At 33.4% G+C, this 16766-nt stretch overlaps 1 protein-coding gene across 2 annotated transcripts in view; it reads left to right on the top strand.

Moving 5' to 3' along the window:
- LOC145680887 (uncharacterized) overlaps positions 1 to 16766 on the top strand; it is a 116772-nt gene that overhangs the window by 57762 nt on the left and 42244 nt on the right. For both annotated transcript variants that reach the window (XM_081752039.1, XM_081752040.1), the window contains one exon: positions 15450 to 15719. In XM_081752039.1, the coding sequence (XP_081608165.1) occupies positions 15450 to 15719 (270 nt within the window). The remainder of the gene's footprint in view (positions 1 to 15449; positions 15720 to 16766) is intronic.

Raw genomic sequence — 16766 nt, 5'->3', positions numbered from 1 at the left:
TACAAGTATGATTTGAACCACTCCTAATGTCATATTTGTCTAGTTTTTCAAAAGTATATCATGGTCTACACAATCAAACGCTTTCGAGAGATCACAATATATTCCTACAGTATTAGCTTTCTGATCAACATACGTTATAGCTGCTTTGATATGTTCATGTGTGGCAGTAATTGTAGATTTGCCGTGACTAAGTGTGTGGCGTTTTCGTGATTAAGTTTTGTTCATTAATGAAACTTAGTAGTCGCTTACATACTAGTTTTGCAACAAGTTCTGAAAAAAAAACAGAAGAAGGTGATATGGAACGGTAGTTTTCTATTTCGTTTCTATATCCTTTTTTGAACAAGGATTTAACGACTGAGAATTTAGTGCATCAGAGAAGATTCCTTGTGAAAATGACTCATTAATGATGTTCGCTAATGCAGATGCGATAATGTGGTACATTTCTTGAAAAGAAACTGTGGAATATCATCCATTCCTGCAGACTTTTTATTATCAAATTTACTTATTGCTTCCACGATCTTTTGTGCGGAAGTTGAAGTAAGGAAGAATGACCTACTGATGTACTTAAGCGGTTGTAGTCTACTTGTATCACTTGGGGTAGGTATATCACGTATAGCTTTCTCTGCAACGGTACAAAAGTAATTATTTAAGTACTCAGAAACCAACTTTGGGTCATTTGTAGTTAAGCTACTGCATTTTATACGTAACTCTATTTTTGATTTTTTTCATTTTTCTTTCCTAATTCACACTTTATTTTCCACGACTCTTTGCTTTTATTGTGTACACTGTTTATTTTATTACTATAATAGTCCGTTTTGGCTTTATTAATAACATTTTTGTACAGGGATTTATATTTTTATAGTAATCAAGAATTTCTATATTATTTGCTTGTTTGCTAAGTTTGAACAGCTCTTCTAGTTTCATGCTAGAAACCCTAATGCCAGGTGTAATCCACGGTTTGTTGCGTGTATTGTTTACTTTTACATTAAATAAAGGGAAGGCGCTTTCAAATAATAGTTTAAATTTATGAATAAAATATCTGTACATGTCATTAACGTCAGGATTGACAGTTTAGTCATTTACAAAATTTTCGCTTTCAAGCAAAGAGAGAAATTTTGCTATTTTTTGTTCGTTATAGTATCTTTTTCCTAACATCTTTATAGTTTATTCGCTATAGTGAGTTACATCAAAGTAAATATTTGCGTAACTTTAATTAAAGGATCCTAAAATATGACTCCAAAACAAATTAATTCATTTTGAATAGTATAGTAAAAGAAAATTATCGAAAGACATGTATTACGATTTGAAAATGATCCAAGCAAACACTGTATTAGTTTTTCTTTCTTTTCAAAATATGATCATTTCATTGTATCTTTTGTCATTTAAAAGATCTCTAAAGTTTCATTTTTGAATGATATTTTGTGCTGAATGAAATTGCAAAGGGATAGAAGCTATCTTTTTGATTAAAAAGATGAAAATATAATTTGTTTATATTTATACTGAGAGTTTTATATTGTAGTATGTTCTAATTTAGCAAGCGTATACTTTAAGTTTCTTTTTACTTCCTGCAAATTACTTCCAGTACGGTAGCTATAACATTAACAGCGGTAAATAGAAAACTATATTTTGTGAACCTATGCATTGAAATAAATCTTTAATATGGTAGTGTGTGTGAATGTGTGTATAGGTTGGACCATTTATTTTGACATCCTTGCAAATTTTAAACTAATGGACAAAAAACGATGAAATTTTGTACCATGCAAACAGCAACAGGGGAACATTGTCTGGCGTAGTCTATGATACTACAAGGTTAACTGTGTTGCCAAGCCAATATAAAGTTGTATTTTCCAAATGGCACTACGTTAGGCTCTTATATACTTCAAATCTATATGTTAAACAACAACTTGTAATGATACATTTGCCATTCAGTGTAAAAAATTAAGGACGACGGTACAATCTTACAAACATCCAAATTCTTGTGGTCTTTACAGCAGCAATAACGCAAATGAGACAGACGGAACACTGTATGTCCAAGGTGCTTTAGTGTCTAATACTGTAATCATGATATGACGTATTTCCAATGAACAGGAACAAAATTACAAGGGATTGAAAGCTTTTGTTTCAAAAACTTTTATTAAAAAATGTTTAGATATGCCCCTCATTTAGTGATATAGATGTTAAGATCACAATGCCGTTTACAGCAATGCCGTTTACGGCAATTTCTCAAACCGTTCTGAAGATATGGTAAAACATTTAAAGTTTGCAACACTGCTTAAAATTATGTAATTCCGAGAAGTTATAGGAATTTCACCTACCACAAGGTATTGCTGCAATGTTAAGGAAAGAAAGCAAATCAAAAATAGTTTTTAGAATTTCCCACAGTTACACCATTTTAAAACAATAAATACAATATAAAATTTTACCATTCTTTTCATCTAGCGAATGGTTTGAATTATCAAATTGCTGTAAACGGCATTATAATCTTTACGTCTATTGACAAGCATGTATGTAATTCATTGTGATATTTATCTAAACATATTTTCGAGATAAACTCCTTTGAAAATAGTCAAATTTTCAATTCACTGTAACTTTGTTTCTGCTTGCTTTAAATATGACATATCATGATCACAGCATTACACACTAAAACACATACTTTCAATCCCGTCTGTCTTCCTTTGCATCACTACTGCTCTAGAGACCATCTAAATTTGAATGTTGTGAGACTGTAGTGACCTTAGTTTGCAACGTTAATAAGAAAGATAACACTATAAGTTTTCATTGAACACTTAGATTTAAAATATGTAATTATCTGATGTAATGCTATTTGAAAAATACAACTTTATGTTGGGTTGGCAACACCGTTGAACTTGTGGTATCATAGAGTATTTGCCAGTGCCGCTATTTGCATGGTACAAAATATAACTTTTTTGTATATTTTTGGTAGACCAAAAATCTAAAAACACTTTATACAGGACTCGTAAGTTTGGTCCTCCACTGTACAATGCGTGTTGCTGTTGCCGATCGTTTTTTGTTTTCAATGTGTCATGTGGACCTTCCTCTTCCGTCAGCAGTAACCAGTTCACCTGTGAATGTCGTGGTGTGAAAATGGTGCGGTAAAATGGGCGACCTGACAGACTTCCAAAGAGGCATGATAGTTGGTACCCGTCTGGTTCAGTGGCAACAGTGGCGAACATTGCGGGGTATCGAAAGGCACTGTGTCCAATGTCACGAGGGCATACACAATTCATGGGCAAATGACGTCTGCAAAGCACAACAGTGGCCGAAAGACAATCCTGTCAGATAGGGACCGGAGGCATTAAAACGGATTGTAGCAGCTAAAAAGAAGATCACTGCAATGAAAATTACGTTTGAACTTAATTCCGGCCTACAGAACCCGGTTTCATAGAAAACAGTGCGACGGGAACTTCATAAAATGAAAATTCATGGCAGGGCCGCTATCGCCAAACTCCTGGTCACAGCAGTAAATGCGAAGAGGCGTATCCAGTGGTGCAAGGACCACAAGGCGTGGACTCATGAGCAGTGGAAACACGTAATGTGATCCGATGAATCGACCTTCACCTTGTTTCCAACAACCGGTCGTGTTTACGTATGGAGAACACCGTCGCAGGCCTATGATACAGACTGTCAGCTCCCAACGGTAAAGCATGGGGGTGGTTCTGTTACAGTATGGGCAGTGATATCGTGGTTTTCTGCAGGTTCCATCATAGCCCTGCATAGATTGATGAATGCTAAGGCGTATGAGGCCATTTTGGGGGACTAGGTTCTACCCATGGCCCAAATATTGTTCCCTGATGGTGATGGCATCTACCAAGATGATTTGGCACCCTGTCACGCTACAAAAATGATGAAAACATGGTTTGAGGAGCATGACCAGGAGCTATCACGCCTCCACTGGTCCCACAATCACCAGATCTAAACATCATTGAGCCATTGTGGTCTGAGTTACGCGTGTTCGGTCTCATTACCCTTCACTAGCATCCCTTAAGGAACTGGAGCATGTTTTAGAGGAACAATGGTACAAAATTTCACACACCACGATTCAGGAGTGTATACGTCCATTCCACGTCGGATCCAAGGTGTTTTGGACGCAAAAGGAGGCCCCACACCATACTAGGTATGATTTACACACCTTTAGAAACGTTTTAGATTTTTTGTCCAACCCCTGTATATCTATCTATCTATCTATATATATATCTATATATATCTATATCTATCTATCTATCTATCTATCTATCTATCGATCTATCTATCTATCTATATATATATATATATATATATATATATATATATATATATATATATAAAGAAATAAATATAGATAGATAGATAAATATACGAGGCTTGTTTTTAAAATAGTAATAACCGTTTCGAATTAATAAAAAACAAATACACTTTTCGTAACAATGTTTTCGTTATATGAAAGCCTTATACCTTAATCTGCTTGTCTATATAGTTTCCACTAATATTAAGGCACTTATTGTATCGTACAACAAGCTTTTGAATACCGTCTTCATAGAAGTCTGTCGCCAGGGACGTACATAGGAATTTATTTCGGGAGGGGTCCAAAAACAATTTCAGGCTAAATTGTATTAAAAATTGTAAAATTGCCCCTAAAATTATACTAAATTTACAAAGAAAGTCCGGATTTGGGGGAGGTCCAGACTCCCAGGACCCACCCTCTGCGTACATCCCTCTCTGTCGCCTAATTTGACAACCGCTGCAACACGACTGTTTTGACTTAATCATCGTCGTCGTGGCGCTGACCACCCAGATGCTTCTTCAAATGCAGGAACATGTGATAGTCACTGGGCGGTAGACCGGGACTGTACAAAGGGTGATCAAATTATTCCCACCCAAATGATGCGATGAGATTATGAGTTTGAGTCTCTAGTGATGACAGTAGGTCGCTCACTTTGTTCCTTATCATGAACATTCATGCAGCCATCTTTAAAAGCTTTAACCCATTTCCGTAGCATTCAATCACTCATAATGTTTTCTCCATACACTCTACAAATCTGGCGATGAACTACGAGAATATAGATCAGCCGAAAAGGAGGGCGTTTATCTGCATGAATGATATTGTTCTTCGATTACAATATGTAACTTCTACACAAACGTTGCTATTCTGTATAGTTCTATCTAACTATTAAATTACTACGTATAGTATGTGAGTATAATTTGTTATAATATTATAATTTACCATGTCAAAATCTAAACTAAAATCAAGAAAAATGGTTCAAATGACTTTACTTTTTCTTTGGTCTTCAATATATTATTACTCTTTGAAAGATTTAGGCCTACACAGGTTTGTTATACTAAGTAGAGGCACGTAGATCAGTAGTAGGGCGTTTATCGTTTCCCTCTGGCGTGAAGGGTTCTTGTTTCGAACTAAGACCACGTTAACTTTAAAGGAACAATGTTCTGTCGGTGGATTTTTTGGAGGTTATCCCAGTTCCCCCATTCACATCACTGCATTACTTCTTCTATCATTCAATAGATTAATCATGCACCTTCTTTCGTCTGAAGGGCATATTTTTAGAACGTTAAACAGTTTAACGTAAAATAAAGATTTCATTTCACTTGATAAACTCTATCAAAAACTCTACTAATGGATTTGAAGGTTCCTCTAACACAAGTTATTCGTTAAATTTGACTAGAGTAAAGAATTGTTGGATCACAGATGGAATAATATAGTAACTATACTTACATAATTTTTCAACAATAAAATATTTTGCTTCGAAAACAGTTACTTATTATTTGATAATGATGACTTATTAATATACTGTACCGTTTACCTGGTGGAAAGCAATGTTGGCAATTTCAAAATTTACTTCTAAACTTGCCATATAAATTTAATCCTTGCAACGTCGTAAAGAACTCTGAAGAATCAAACGAAAGTAATAATTGAAAATATGTGAATGCACTAATTGTATAAGTCACGTTGTATTAAACTAAGCTTACAACCTTTCATAGATGTAACAACTCATATTCATGTAAACTCAAAAAGCCAGATAGTGTAGTTTAGTAATTTCAAATGTATTATCCCTTTGTCTAAATTGCACACTTGCTTGGTCCTATAGTCAAAAATTGTCGGCATGATGAAAAATCCGAGTGACTTCTCTCCCCATCTCCTGAGAAAATCTACAATTATTAAATGAAGTCAACAATTCCATATTGGTGGTCCAACTAACTCTAATTTTGAATTTATAGAAATGTTGGATTCACCAACCAAGTTTCCAAATTTAGACAATCTTTCATTTTGTCGTGATATCATGAACAATAACAATAGTCGTAATTGCGAAAATGTTATTGGTCCAACTCGATAGTTAATTTTATAGACAATTTATATATTAACATTATAATACTGCATTATTGAACTGACATTTTAAAATTAACTTTCGTTTAAATCGTTACAATCTGTGTATTGTTCGTTGAATTAAAAAATAATTACTCATAATGCCTACCGACATGTTTCAGGTAAATAAAATATTCGTATTCTGTGCATGAAATACCTATTATATATCAAATTTAATTTCTTTATGTTCAATGGTTCATGGACATGTTCACCTCCTAATCTTCGCGTTCGCCTTACTCATTTGTACTCTTTTCTGCGTCTTTTTAATACGGAATTAATAAATTTCATATAAATGAATATGTTCCATTTACCATCAACCGTTGGTTGGTTGATTGTTTGGAATTTAATATTTTTCCAACACCTAGCCTATATGAGATGGTGCCTACTGTTTAAAGTGCATCCGAACTACTATTCGAGTTTGTACTCTAAGTAAATATTTTCTTGCTGGGAATGCAGGAATGGAACCCAGGACCCTGCGCACAGAAATAACGAGCGTTAGTCCCTAGGTCATAAAGGTGCAATGCTACTGTGAATCAAAAACTTATCATATACCAAGTTTAATGCATATACATCGAGTGATTTTTAAAAAATCGTGTTTATACAATTGTTCAAGAGAAACACGTGATAGTAATATTTTCCATGTAATAATCTGTTTTCCACAAACTTTGTTAACAGTTAATATTGTTGCGCAACTCACTACTTTCATGGAGTCAAGGTTTGATTAATGAATAACCATTCTCGGATTTCAGTGAATAAATTGGTGATGATTTCATTAACATTTGTTTAGTATTTTTTGAACCATTGACAACCAAATATATGTATACATACCCACGCACTTCAAATTTAATTATATTATTAAAGATATATGTGCATGCGTGATATGTAAAAATAAAAAAAGAACTAAAAGGAATGTACGATTATATATTGCATATGTGACTATATAGTTCATTTACGATAGTTTGGAAATAATACTAGGAACAACTTTTAACTTACAAATGTAGTAAATGAAATAGAATAACATTGGTAGGCATTTATAATCCACACAGAAGTAATATTGAAAACCTTTTGGGAGACCTTGAAGAAATAACTCATTGTTTTAGTATAATGTACATATTAGGTGATTTCAATGTTGATACATTAAAACCAAAAGATAACGAAACTATATATTATAATTTGTTTATTAATTCAAATGGTTTATGTCAGGCTAATGTAAAATACCCAACAAGGGTTACTGATACAAGTGAATCTTTACTTGACCATGTCATTATTAACAAACTGGAACATGAGGTGCAAATTAATAATATAGCAATAGATCTTAGCGATTATAATATCTTAATTATGAACACTAGCTTAACTCAGGTCCAGTCTTCAGCGACGAAGATAGAGGTTCAAAACAATTGTGCTAAAATTGATTTTAAGAAAGCAAATGATTATTTTTTTAAGAAATGAGTTAACTTTTGATGGGAATAACATCGATGAATGCTATAATCAATTAATTTCGTATATAAATGTTGGAATTCAAAAAGCTACAATTAATCGTACAAATATAGTTAAAACTCGTAAGTATTACAAAAATAGTTGGATGACTGAACATTTATTATCACTAATACGTAGAAGAGATAAATATTTTGTTCTTACAAAAAATATCCTGGAAATAATTTCATACGTGATGAGTTCAAGAACGTGAGAAATTAAGTTACGAAAGAGAAACGAAATCTAAAAACTGCGTTCTATGAATAATATGAACGAACGAATTATGAATAATATAAATGACCCTCGAAAATTTTGGTTAGTAGTTAATGAGATTTTAACAAACACAACCCAGCATAAAAAATCAGAAGTTGCTAAATTACGTGTTGGTGAAATAGAAATAGTTGACCAAGTAGTACAGGTGGTGATAAAAAAAGTGGAAACACATGTAGTTGGCAACACGTCAGATGTATGGGTTGGCAGTGGTGTCGTGGCGCCCGCAGCGCCGCACCGCTGGTGATGGTGTGTTAGGCCGGTCTCCATACTACGTCAGGCGCAGTGGAACAGCAGTGTCCAGTGGCTGCAGCAGACGGAGGTAGTGTAAAATGGGAGACCTCTCAGATTTTCAAAGAGGGCAAATTGTTGGTGGGCGGTTATGTGGAGTGAGTGTGACGGCAGTGGCTACTGTGTTAGGCGTGTCGCGTGGGACAGTGTCGAAGGTGATGACTGCCTACACAACACACGGGAAAACCACACCGGGGAAGCGGAACAGTGGGCGGAAGAAAATCATGAATGCCAGGTCACGCCGGGTATTAAAGTGCATTGTCAGGCAAAACCGTCGTGCCACTGCGGAGCAAGTGACGGAGGAACTCAATCAGCACCTCCCCCACCCTGTTTCGACAATCACAGTCCGCCGCGAATTACATGACATGAACTTACGGGGTCGTGTTGCACGGGCCAAACCGCTCATCAGGGACCATAACGCTTTCGCACGCCGCAAATGGTGCCGCGACCATGCAACTTGGACCGTTGAGGACTGGAAACGTGTGATATGGTCGGATGAGTCATCCTTCACTCTATTCCCAACCATGGGCCGTGTTTATGTGTGGAGAACGCCCAAAGAAGCTTATGATCTACAGCGTCTCAGCCCAACTGTGAAACATGGCGGCGGCTCGGTGATGCTGTGGGCCGCCATATCATGGTTTTCATTGGGTCCTGTGGTCACACTTAGCGGACGAATCACTGCAAACGATTATGTCGCAATTTTAGGAGACCACTTGCATCCTATGGTCCGGATGTTGTTCCCGGACAATGACGACATCTTCCAGGATGATAATGCACCCATTAACACAGTTGGCGTTGTTGCAGCGTGGTTTGAGGAACATCGGGATGAAGTTCAACACCTCCCCTGGCCCGCCCAATCCCCAGATCTCAACATAATTGAACATCTGTGGCCCGTCTTGGAAACACGACTATGGCGACGATTTCCACCTCCATCCTCTCTCACAGAACTGGTCGATGCCCTGCACTAGAAATGGTGTAAAATTCCATTTGCTACCATTCACGACATCTATGCCTCCATCCTACGTCGCACCAAGGCTGTTCTGAAGGCGAAAGGTGGCCCGACCATATTAATCTGGTAAGTTGCAATTTCGTTCAGGTGTTTCCATTTTTCTGATCACCATCTGTACCTAATGCACTTAATAAATATTTCACAAATGTAGGACTAGACTTGGTATCTCAAATCTCTAAAGTACATGACCAAGAGTACGGTAATGAAAGCAGAGTTAGTTCGTTTTACCTCGAGCCTGTGACTGCTGATGAAGTTATGGCTGTTATTAACTCACTAAAGGTGAAAAGGAATACGGTAAAAGATAATCTTACCAATGAAATTTTAAAAAAATGTAGAAGTACGTTAAAGTACTGTTTAGCAGATTTCATTAATCTTTCTTTTGAGCTTGGTTCATTTCCGACTTTGTGTAAAGTAGCAAAAGTTGTACCGGTTTTTAAAGGTGGTGATAAATTACAACCAGGTAACTACGGACCTATTTCCATTCTAAACTATATGTCAAAAATAATAGAAAAGTGTATATACAATAAGGTAATTAGGTATATGGAATCATTTAACTTCTTTTACAAACACCAATATGGATTCAGGAAAAAGTGCAGTACATTAAATGCAACTGTTGATTTAGTAATTGAAGTAGAAGAGGCTTTAGACAACAATAAACTAGCAGCAGGGTTATTTATTGACTTAAAAAAGGCCTTCGATACAGTTGATCATGCAATCTTGCTTAAAAAATTGAAAAAAACTGGAATAAAAGGAGTGACTCTGAAATGGTTTAAAAGTTACCTGAACAATAGAACACAATATGTGTATGTTAATGGTTAAGAGAGCATTGCATTACTAGTTCTTCATGGTGTGTCACAAGGGTCAGTTTTAGGTAAAGTTGCTTTATTTGCAGATGACAAAACAATACTTTATGTTGAAAACTCTGTCCAAGAACTATTGTGTAATATAAAATACGATTTAAACATTTTAAATCGCTGGCTTTGTGAAAACAAATTGGTGCTGAATCCCTCCGAAACAGTGTTTCTAGTGTTTCATAAGAATTTATTTAAAACACAGATCCCTGGCAAACTACAGGTAGATGAATTGACTATACTCAGAGCAAGTACTGTAAAATACTTAGGTCTGGTACTAAATGAAAATATGAAATGGGATAAACATATATTAATGTTAACACAGAAGATATCACCAGTTGTGGGAGTTCTCAGTCGTTTACGTAATATCGTCCAAATTCAAGTGTTAGAGCAGTATACTATTCACTCATACAATCGCACCTATCTTACTTATCGGCAGGATGGTAGGCAATCAGATATAAAGAGATTGGCAATTCTCCAAAAGAAAGCAATAAAGTCAATGTATGGATTACCTCCCAGATATTCCAGCAAAAGTTTGCACATATTACCGCTTTCAGGAATATTACCACTAAATTTAATTACAAAAGTTCAAACAAATATTTTAATCTACAAAATTATAAATTCCCAGACACATATTAATCTCAAGCTTAAAAAAAAAATAACGATATTCATGAATACAATACTAGACGTAGAAATGTATTACATATGAGAAGAATGAACTATGGCACAAAGAGTGTCAAATACAGTCTACTCAAAACGTATAACGATCTTCCAGATAAACTTAAAAATTGTTGTAGTCAGTATATATTTAAGGAAAGGTGACACAGCATTACTGGGAGCAGTTTATAGCTCATTGTAAATAACTGTCACACTATATGATATTTTCCTAAATTTGTTGTTAATCTAAATTGCATATATAATCCATAACAGTAAAAGTTTCTATTCATACATTTCATATATTGTTTTTCTAGTTAACATCTTATGCAATATTTTGAATTTCTATTATTGTTTCGTGTATTTAGTAGTTACCATATATATATATATATATATATATATATATATATATATATATATATATATATATATATATATATATATAATTGTACTTCCATTATTGTTTCTTTATTTTTTCTTTCTTTTATTTGTCCCTTTTTAATCTATGACAAACATATTGTAATGTTTTATTATTATTGAAATATGTACGTAGTGGATTGTACTGCCCCTTAATGTGAGCATTAGCTCGTTGGGGCCAATGGAAAGTGAATAAATAAATTAAATTAAAAATAATAAAATTCAGTATCAAATATCTTTTATTTTGCCTTTTCCTTGTATTGTTCGAAAACATGTTATATCATTTGCTTTAATGATGCTACACTAATATCACGAATCTGCGGAGAAAAGTAGTTTTGAGAAAAAATCCACAGCTCAGCGAAAGATTGCGAATCAGTTTCTTGCATTAGGAACGTGTTCAGGTAGGCTTACAGAGAACTTCATACTGTCTTTCACGTAGTATGAACACGTGAACACTCACACAGAGACTAAAGTTAGCTAGAAAAACATCTAGAAATAATTTTCTTACAGATAGTTCTCATTCTTGGAAACACCTTGCACTTCCTAGCTTTCGGCTTTTGCCTGGAGCCTTGATCATAGTGGTTAAAAACGGGAAGGAAAATAATTTTAGGAATCCCACTTTTTAATTTTTCTATAGTGTTAATTTTTTTGCAATATTAGCATAATTTGTTCAAACTTTCGTAATGATATCTATTCAATTTTTCCAAGTTTTCGTTTACGTCACTTAGTTGTGTTGTGATTTGACTAATTTATGCGAGAATAAGTTAAAAATTATCCGCAATGCGGCTATAACTTTTCTTACATTGTTTATACTGATCTCTGTCGTCGTTTGTTTTATTGCTATGCTGTTGTGGTCATGATATGAAAGTTTGATCCTAATTTCTCCATTTGTCTTCCTTTTGGTGCAGATAGATCATGGCTGCTCCATTAGAAGTTTCCACCAAAGAGGAACAACGTGCAGTAATCCGGTTTTTGTGGCCGGAAGGTGTATCAGAAACCAGAACTAATTTCGAGATGATGTGCCACTAAATCAATAGTCATTCGAACTGTCTAACAGAACCATGTTACGTGCACGCTCAATGTTGTCATCATTTGTGGCCATAGATTGTCGTCCGGCTCCTTCCTCGTGCGTAACACTTATGGGACTATTTTTGAATTTTTCAATCCATTTGTAGACACTCCATTGCGCCAAGACACTGTTCCCATATTGTGCCGAAAGTCTTTGATGGATTGCGGCACCTGATAAACCGTCCGACGACAAAAACCGGATCACTGCACATTGTTCTTTTTTTTAGTGCAAACTTCTAATGGATCCGCGATGATCTATTTGCAACAAAAGAAAGATAAATGGAGGAATTAAGATCGAACTTTCATAGCATGACCACAACACCATATCAATAAAATAAAGGAGGACAGAGGTCAGTAAGAAAAGTTATAGCTAAATTGCGGATAATTTTTTTATTTTCCTCGTAACTTGTTTAATGTGCTTGTTGATTAGTAAATCTTGAGCATTAACGTAAGCTGAACCCTTATTTGGCTTAGAGAATTCTATAGAATTAAGTTAGAACTAAATATAACGTTTTGGAGTTTTAACATTATAGTTCAAATGACTTTTACTGGAAGAGGAAGTTGAAATTTTGAAAACATGGCGAAGGCAACTAACATGATGGTGGTAAGTTTTGTTTTAGTTCCTCCTTCTACAGAGTAAAATAGTTATTTCCGAGCACTGCACAATATTTTGCTACGTATTTAAATTATCAATATTTTAGCAGAATGAAAGAGTCTTTACGAATATCACATTTATGTATGTAAGTGAAATGTAAGAAATGTGATATGGTATATATTGGAGAAAAACGAAAAAAACTTAAAGAGTAAAACAACATAAGGATGACGTGAGATTTGAAAGAGATATATAAACATGTAAAAGAAACATGACATGATATAGATTGGGAAGGGGTACAAGGTTTAGTAAAAGAGAATAGAACATTAATAAAAAATGGAAATAAGCAAGAAGGATTAAAAGAGAAAAAAGAAAAAGATTAATGAATTGGACAAATGGACTTCAAATTCATTAATTATGGGATAGGTTTTTAGAAAGAATTGACGAATAAAAATTCACGGATACGTGGCGAATTTAAATGATATTTGGGAATAAGAAGAAGAAAAGAAAGAGAAAAATGATAATAATAGTGATTATATATATATATATATATATATATATATATATATAGTTATATATAGTTATAATATAAACATTTTAAAATAAAACGGTAAATTATAACAATATCTTATTGGTATATTGAAAATTTGAAGTTGTATAATGGGTAGCAATTGGAAATGTGTATAAATGATTTAATATTATGATGTCTCTATTACCTGCATTAATATAAACATGCATATTAACGTCTGAGGAAGATAACGTTACGTTATGGAAACTGTTATCAAATATTTTGATTTTTAATGTAGAAGCACATACTCTGGTCAGAAAAATATTAATTATTTAATTAATAATTCCAGAGTCAACATGAAGGAATTTACAGTTTGTTCTGTAGAATGTTAGGTATTACTGAAAATATTGTCACAGCAAATTAATATCAATGGTACAAGTACAGTTTAATGGATACTTTTATTAAAAATGATCCTTTGCTGGTGTTTACAAAATTAATTATCTCAAATATTTATAGGTATTTGAAAATATTTGAGTTTAATTATAAGTAATGAAATGTTGATTATAGGATAGGATAGGATAGGATAGTTTTTATTTATTATCAGCCAATATTAGAATAAGTTAGTGATGTATGTTATAAAATGTGTAGAGAGCATGCAAGGCTATTATCATAATTTGGATTTGATATGCATCTTGATATTATATGTATGGAAAATAACGATTTAGTATTTCAAAACTATGCATGTAAACACCTAAACACAAACTTGTAAGAAAATGTAAAATGTATTTTATTTAAAATTTGAAGATTTCATAGCCATTGAAAATCGATTACAGCGACGACTATTAAGATAATTGTGAAATAATACAGATCAGCTGTTACGAAGTGTTCATTACAGAGTTTATTTTCCTTTTTAAAATATTCATATACATTTGGTGAATAAAGATTACCCTAATCTAGATAATTTCTTTGCACTTTGAAAGTTATTTCGTAAGAATTCGTCAGTGTACTTCCAATTATGAAAAAAGTATGTTTTTTAATTAACAGTAGAAATAAGGTTCTCAAACACTCAGAGACGAACATCAAATATATATCAATCTTCTGAATTATAATTTTGACAGCTTTATAAATAGTCAGATTGCCGTTCCAAAGAGTAATAAATATTAATTTTTATTTTAAGCAAAATTTGGTTTTTAGGATTTGTAAGGATATTCCTATCAGCTGTAAATTGGAATGCGGCCCAATTTATATAAATTACTAAATTTGTTATTATTATCAATACGTACAGTAAATAGTAATTAAAACGGAATTTACTGTAGTAAAACATCAGGAAAATAAAAGTCAGCGAATTCATCAGGGTCGAGTATTGCAAATAAACTCCTTATTTATCCAAGCACTCAGTTCCTCTGAATGGAGGAGTAACACACTCTAACATGGTAACCCGGATTTGTATATTCTTTCGGTTTTTAGTGGAAGGCTACCAGCTCGTATTGGTACTTTTATTTTTACGCCAATGTTATTTATATTTCTCAAGTATTGCCTCGAAATAGAAACAACACTGGCACAAAAGTAAAACACCAATATGACTTGGCAACGTTCCACTATAAAAATAAAAGAATATACAAATTGAGTCCGCTATGTTACAATGTGTTACTCCACCATTCAATGAGTGACCAGCTGCTTGAACAACGTGTTTATTCTCAGTGCTCGACTCTAGCGAGCCCTTTCCTATTACTTTCCTGATATATTTATTATTTCTTCTGTTGTTGTTAACATTAGTGATCAAGGCTCCAGGGGAGACTCGAAAGCTAGGAAGTGCAAGGTGCTTTTTTCCAGGAATTATTGCCAGAATTCCTTAACGTGTCAATATACACTTATAGAAAGTGGAATGAAATACTTATAGCGCCTTGGTTTTCATTAAATTTTCAACATTACTGTTACAGTGGAGGATCTGGAAGCAGCAAAACATTATTTGGAAATAGGAAGACAGGTTGTAGAGGGTAGATTGTGGCAAATTAACCTAGAAACCTTCGAGAAATGTAGTAAAGATATGACAGCAGAATCGACGAAAGATAAAATAAACTATCTTCACCTTGAAATTTGTACCATTTTGTACCAACTTCTACTTGAGCTCGCAGACAGGGAGAAGGAACGAAATAATATTCAGGAAGCCATAAAACTGTCTTCTTCAGCTGTTAGAAGAGCAAAGCAATGTAAGTAAATCTATTGGTAAAATACATACTTAACTAGCATATAGGTTGAGAGAGAAGACACCATGGCAAAAGCTAAAAAATAATCTGAAAAATATTCACTTAAAAAGAAAATATTGTTATAGGTTTATATTTGTATATTAAAAATGTAAGTTTCCTAATCCTTCGCCATTCCAGGAGTGCAACTACTTTATAAGAAAAGGTATATATTTTACTTCTGTAACCCTGATGACTATGAATTAAAAATAAAATATTTTTATTATTCTAATTATTTTGTTGTAGATTTGATTTTGCTGCATCAATGCAGAAATGGATTTATAAGTATCCACACTGACGTAAAATTCATCATAATGTACAGAAAAATCAAAATCACGATTAGGAAATAGTTATAAAACAATAATTTAAGATAAACAACGGATGTATACAACCGTAATGATGTAGGGCGCAATATCATAACAAACATTATAACAAGTAATAGTGATGAATGTGATATTAGTAATAATGAAATCGTTGACCTTTACAATGATGATTCCTTTAGAAGGAACTTGAGGTAAATAATTACAATACCTACAGAGTTTTCTTTGCTTTTATTTGACTAAAACAAAAATATCTCTGATGAGATTCTTAGTGAAGGAATCCGAAGTGTACAATATGATTTCAGTTTTAACACAAATACTCAATATTGCTTGGGATTAGAAAAAATTCTGTAATAATGAAAGGTTCTGAAATCTTACACGAAAGAAAGCGAGGATAAAAATGCCTTAAGAATATAAAAGCCAATTGTTTGAATAATAATAATAATAATAATAATAATAATAATAATAATAATAATAATAATAATAATAATAATTTAATTTAATTTAATTTAATTTAATTTAATTTAATAACATATTTAAAGTGCTAAGAACAGCGTTAGCCAAGTATAGCACTGTACAAGGTAATGGAATATTTTGTACATAATGCAATTGAAGGCTTAGGATTTAATGTTAGTACCATATAAGAGTACAATTATAATATTTCATAGTTTCAAACTGAGTCATATAAAGTATC

This window comes from Thermobia domestica, chromosome 3 (assembly GCF_964235325.1).
Source record: "Thermobia domestica chromosome 3, izTheDome1.hap1.1, whole genome shotgun sequence".
In the NCBI taxonomy this organism is placed as follows: Eukaryota; Metazoa; Arthropoda; class Insecta; order Zygentoma; family Lepismatidae; genus Thermobia; species Thermobia domestica.
This window is presented reverse-complemented; position numbering and strand designations above follow the sequence as displayed.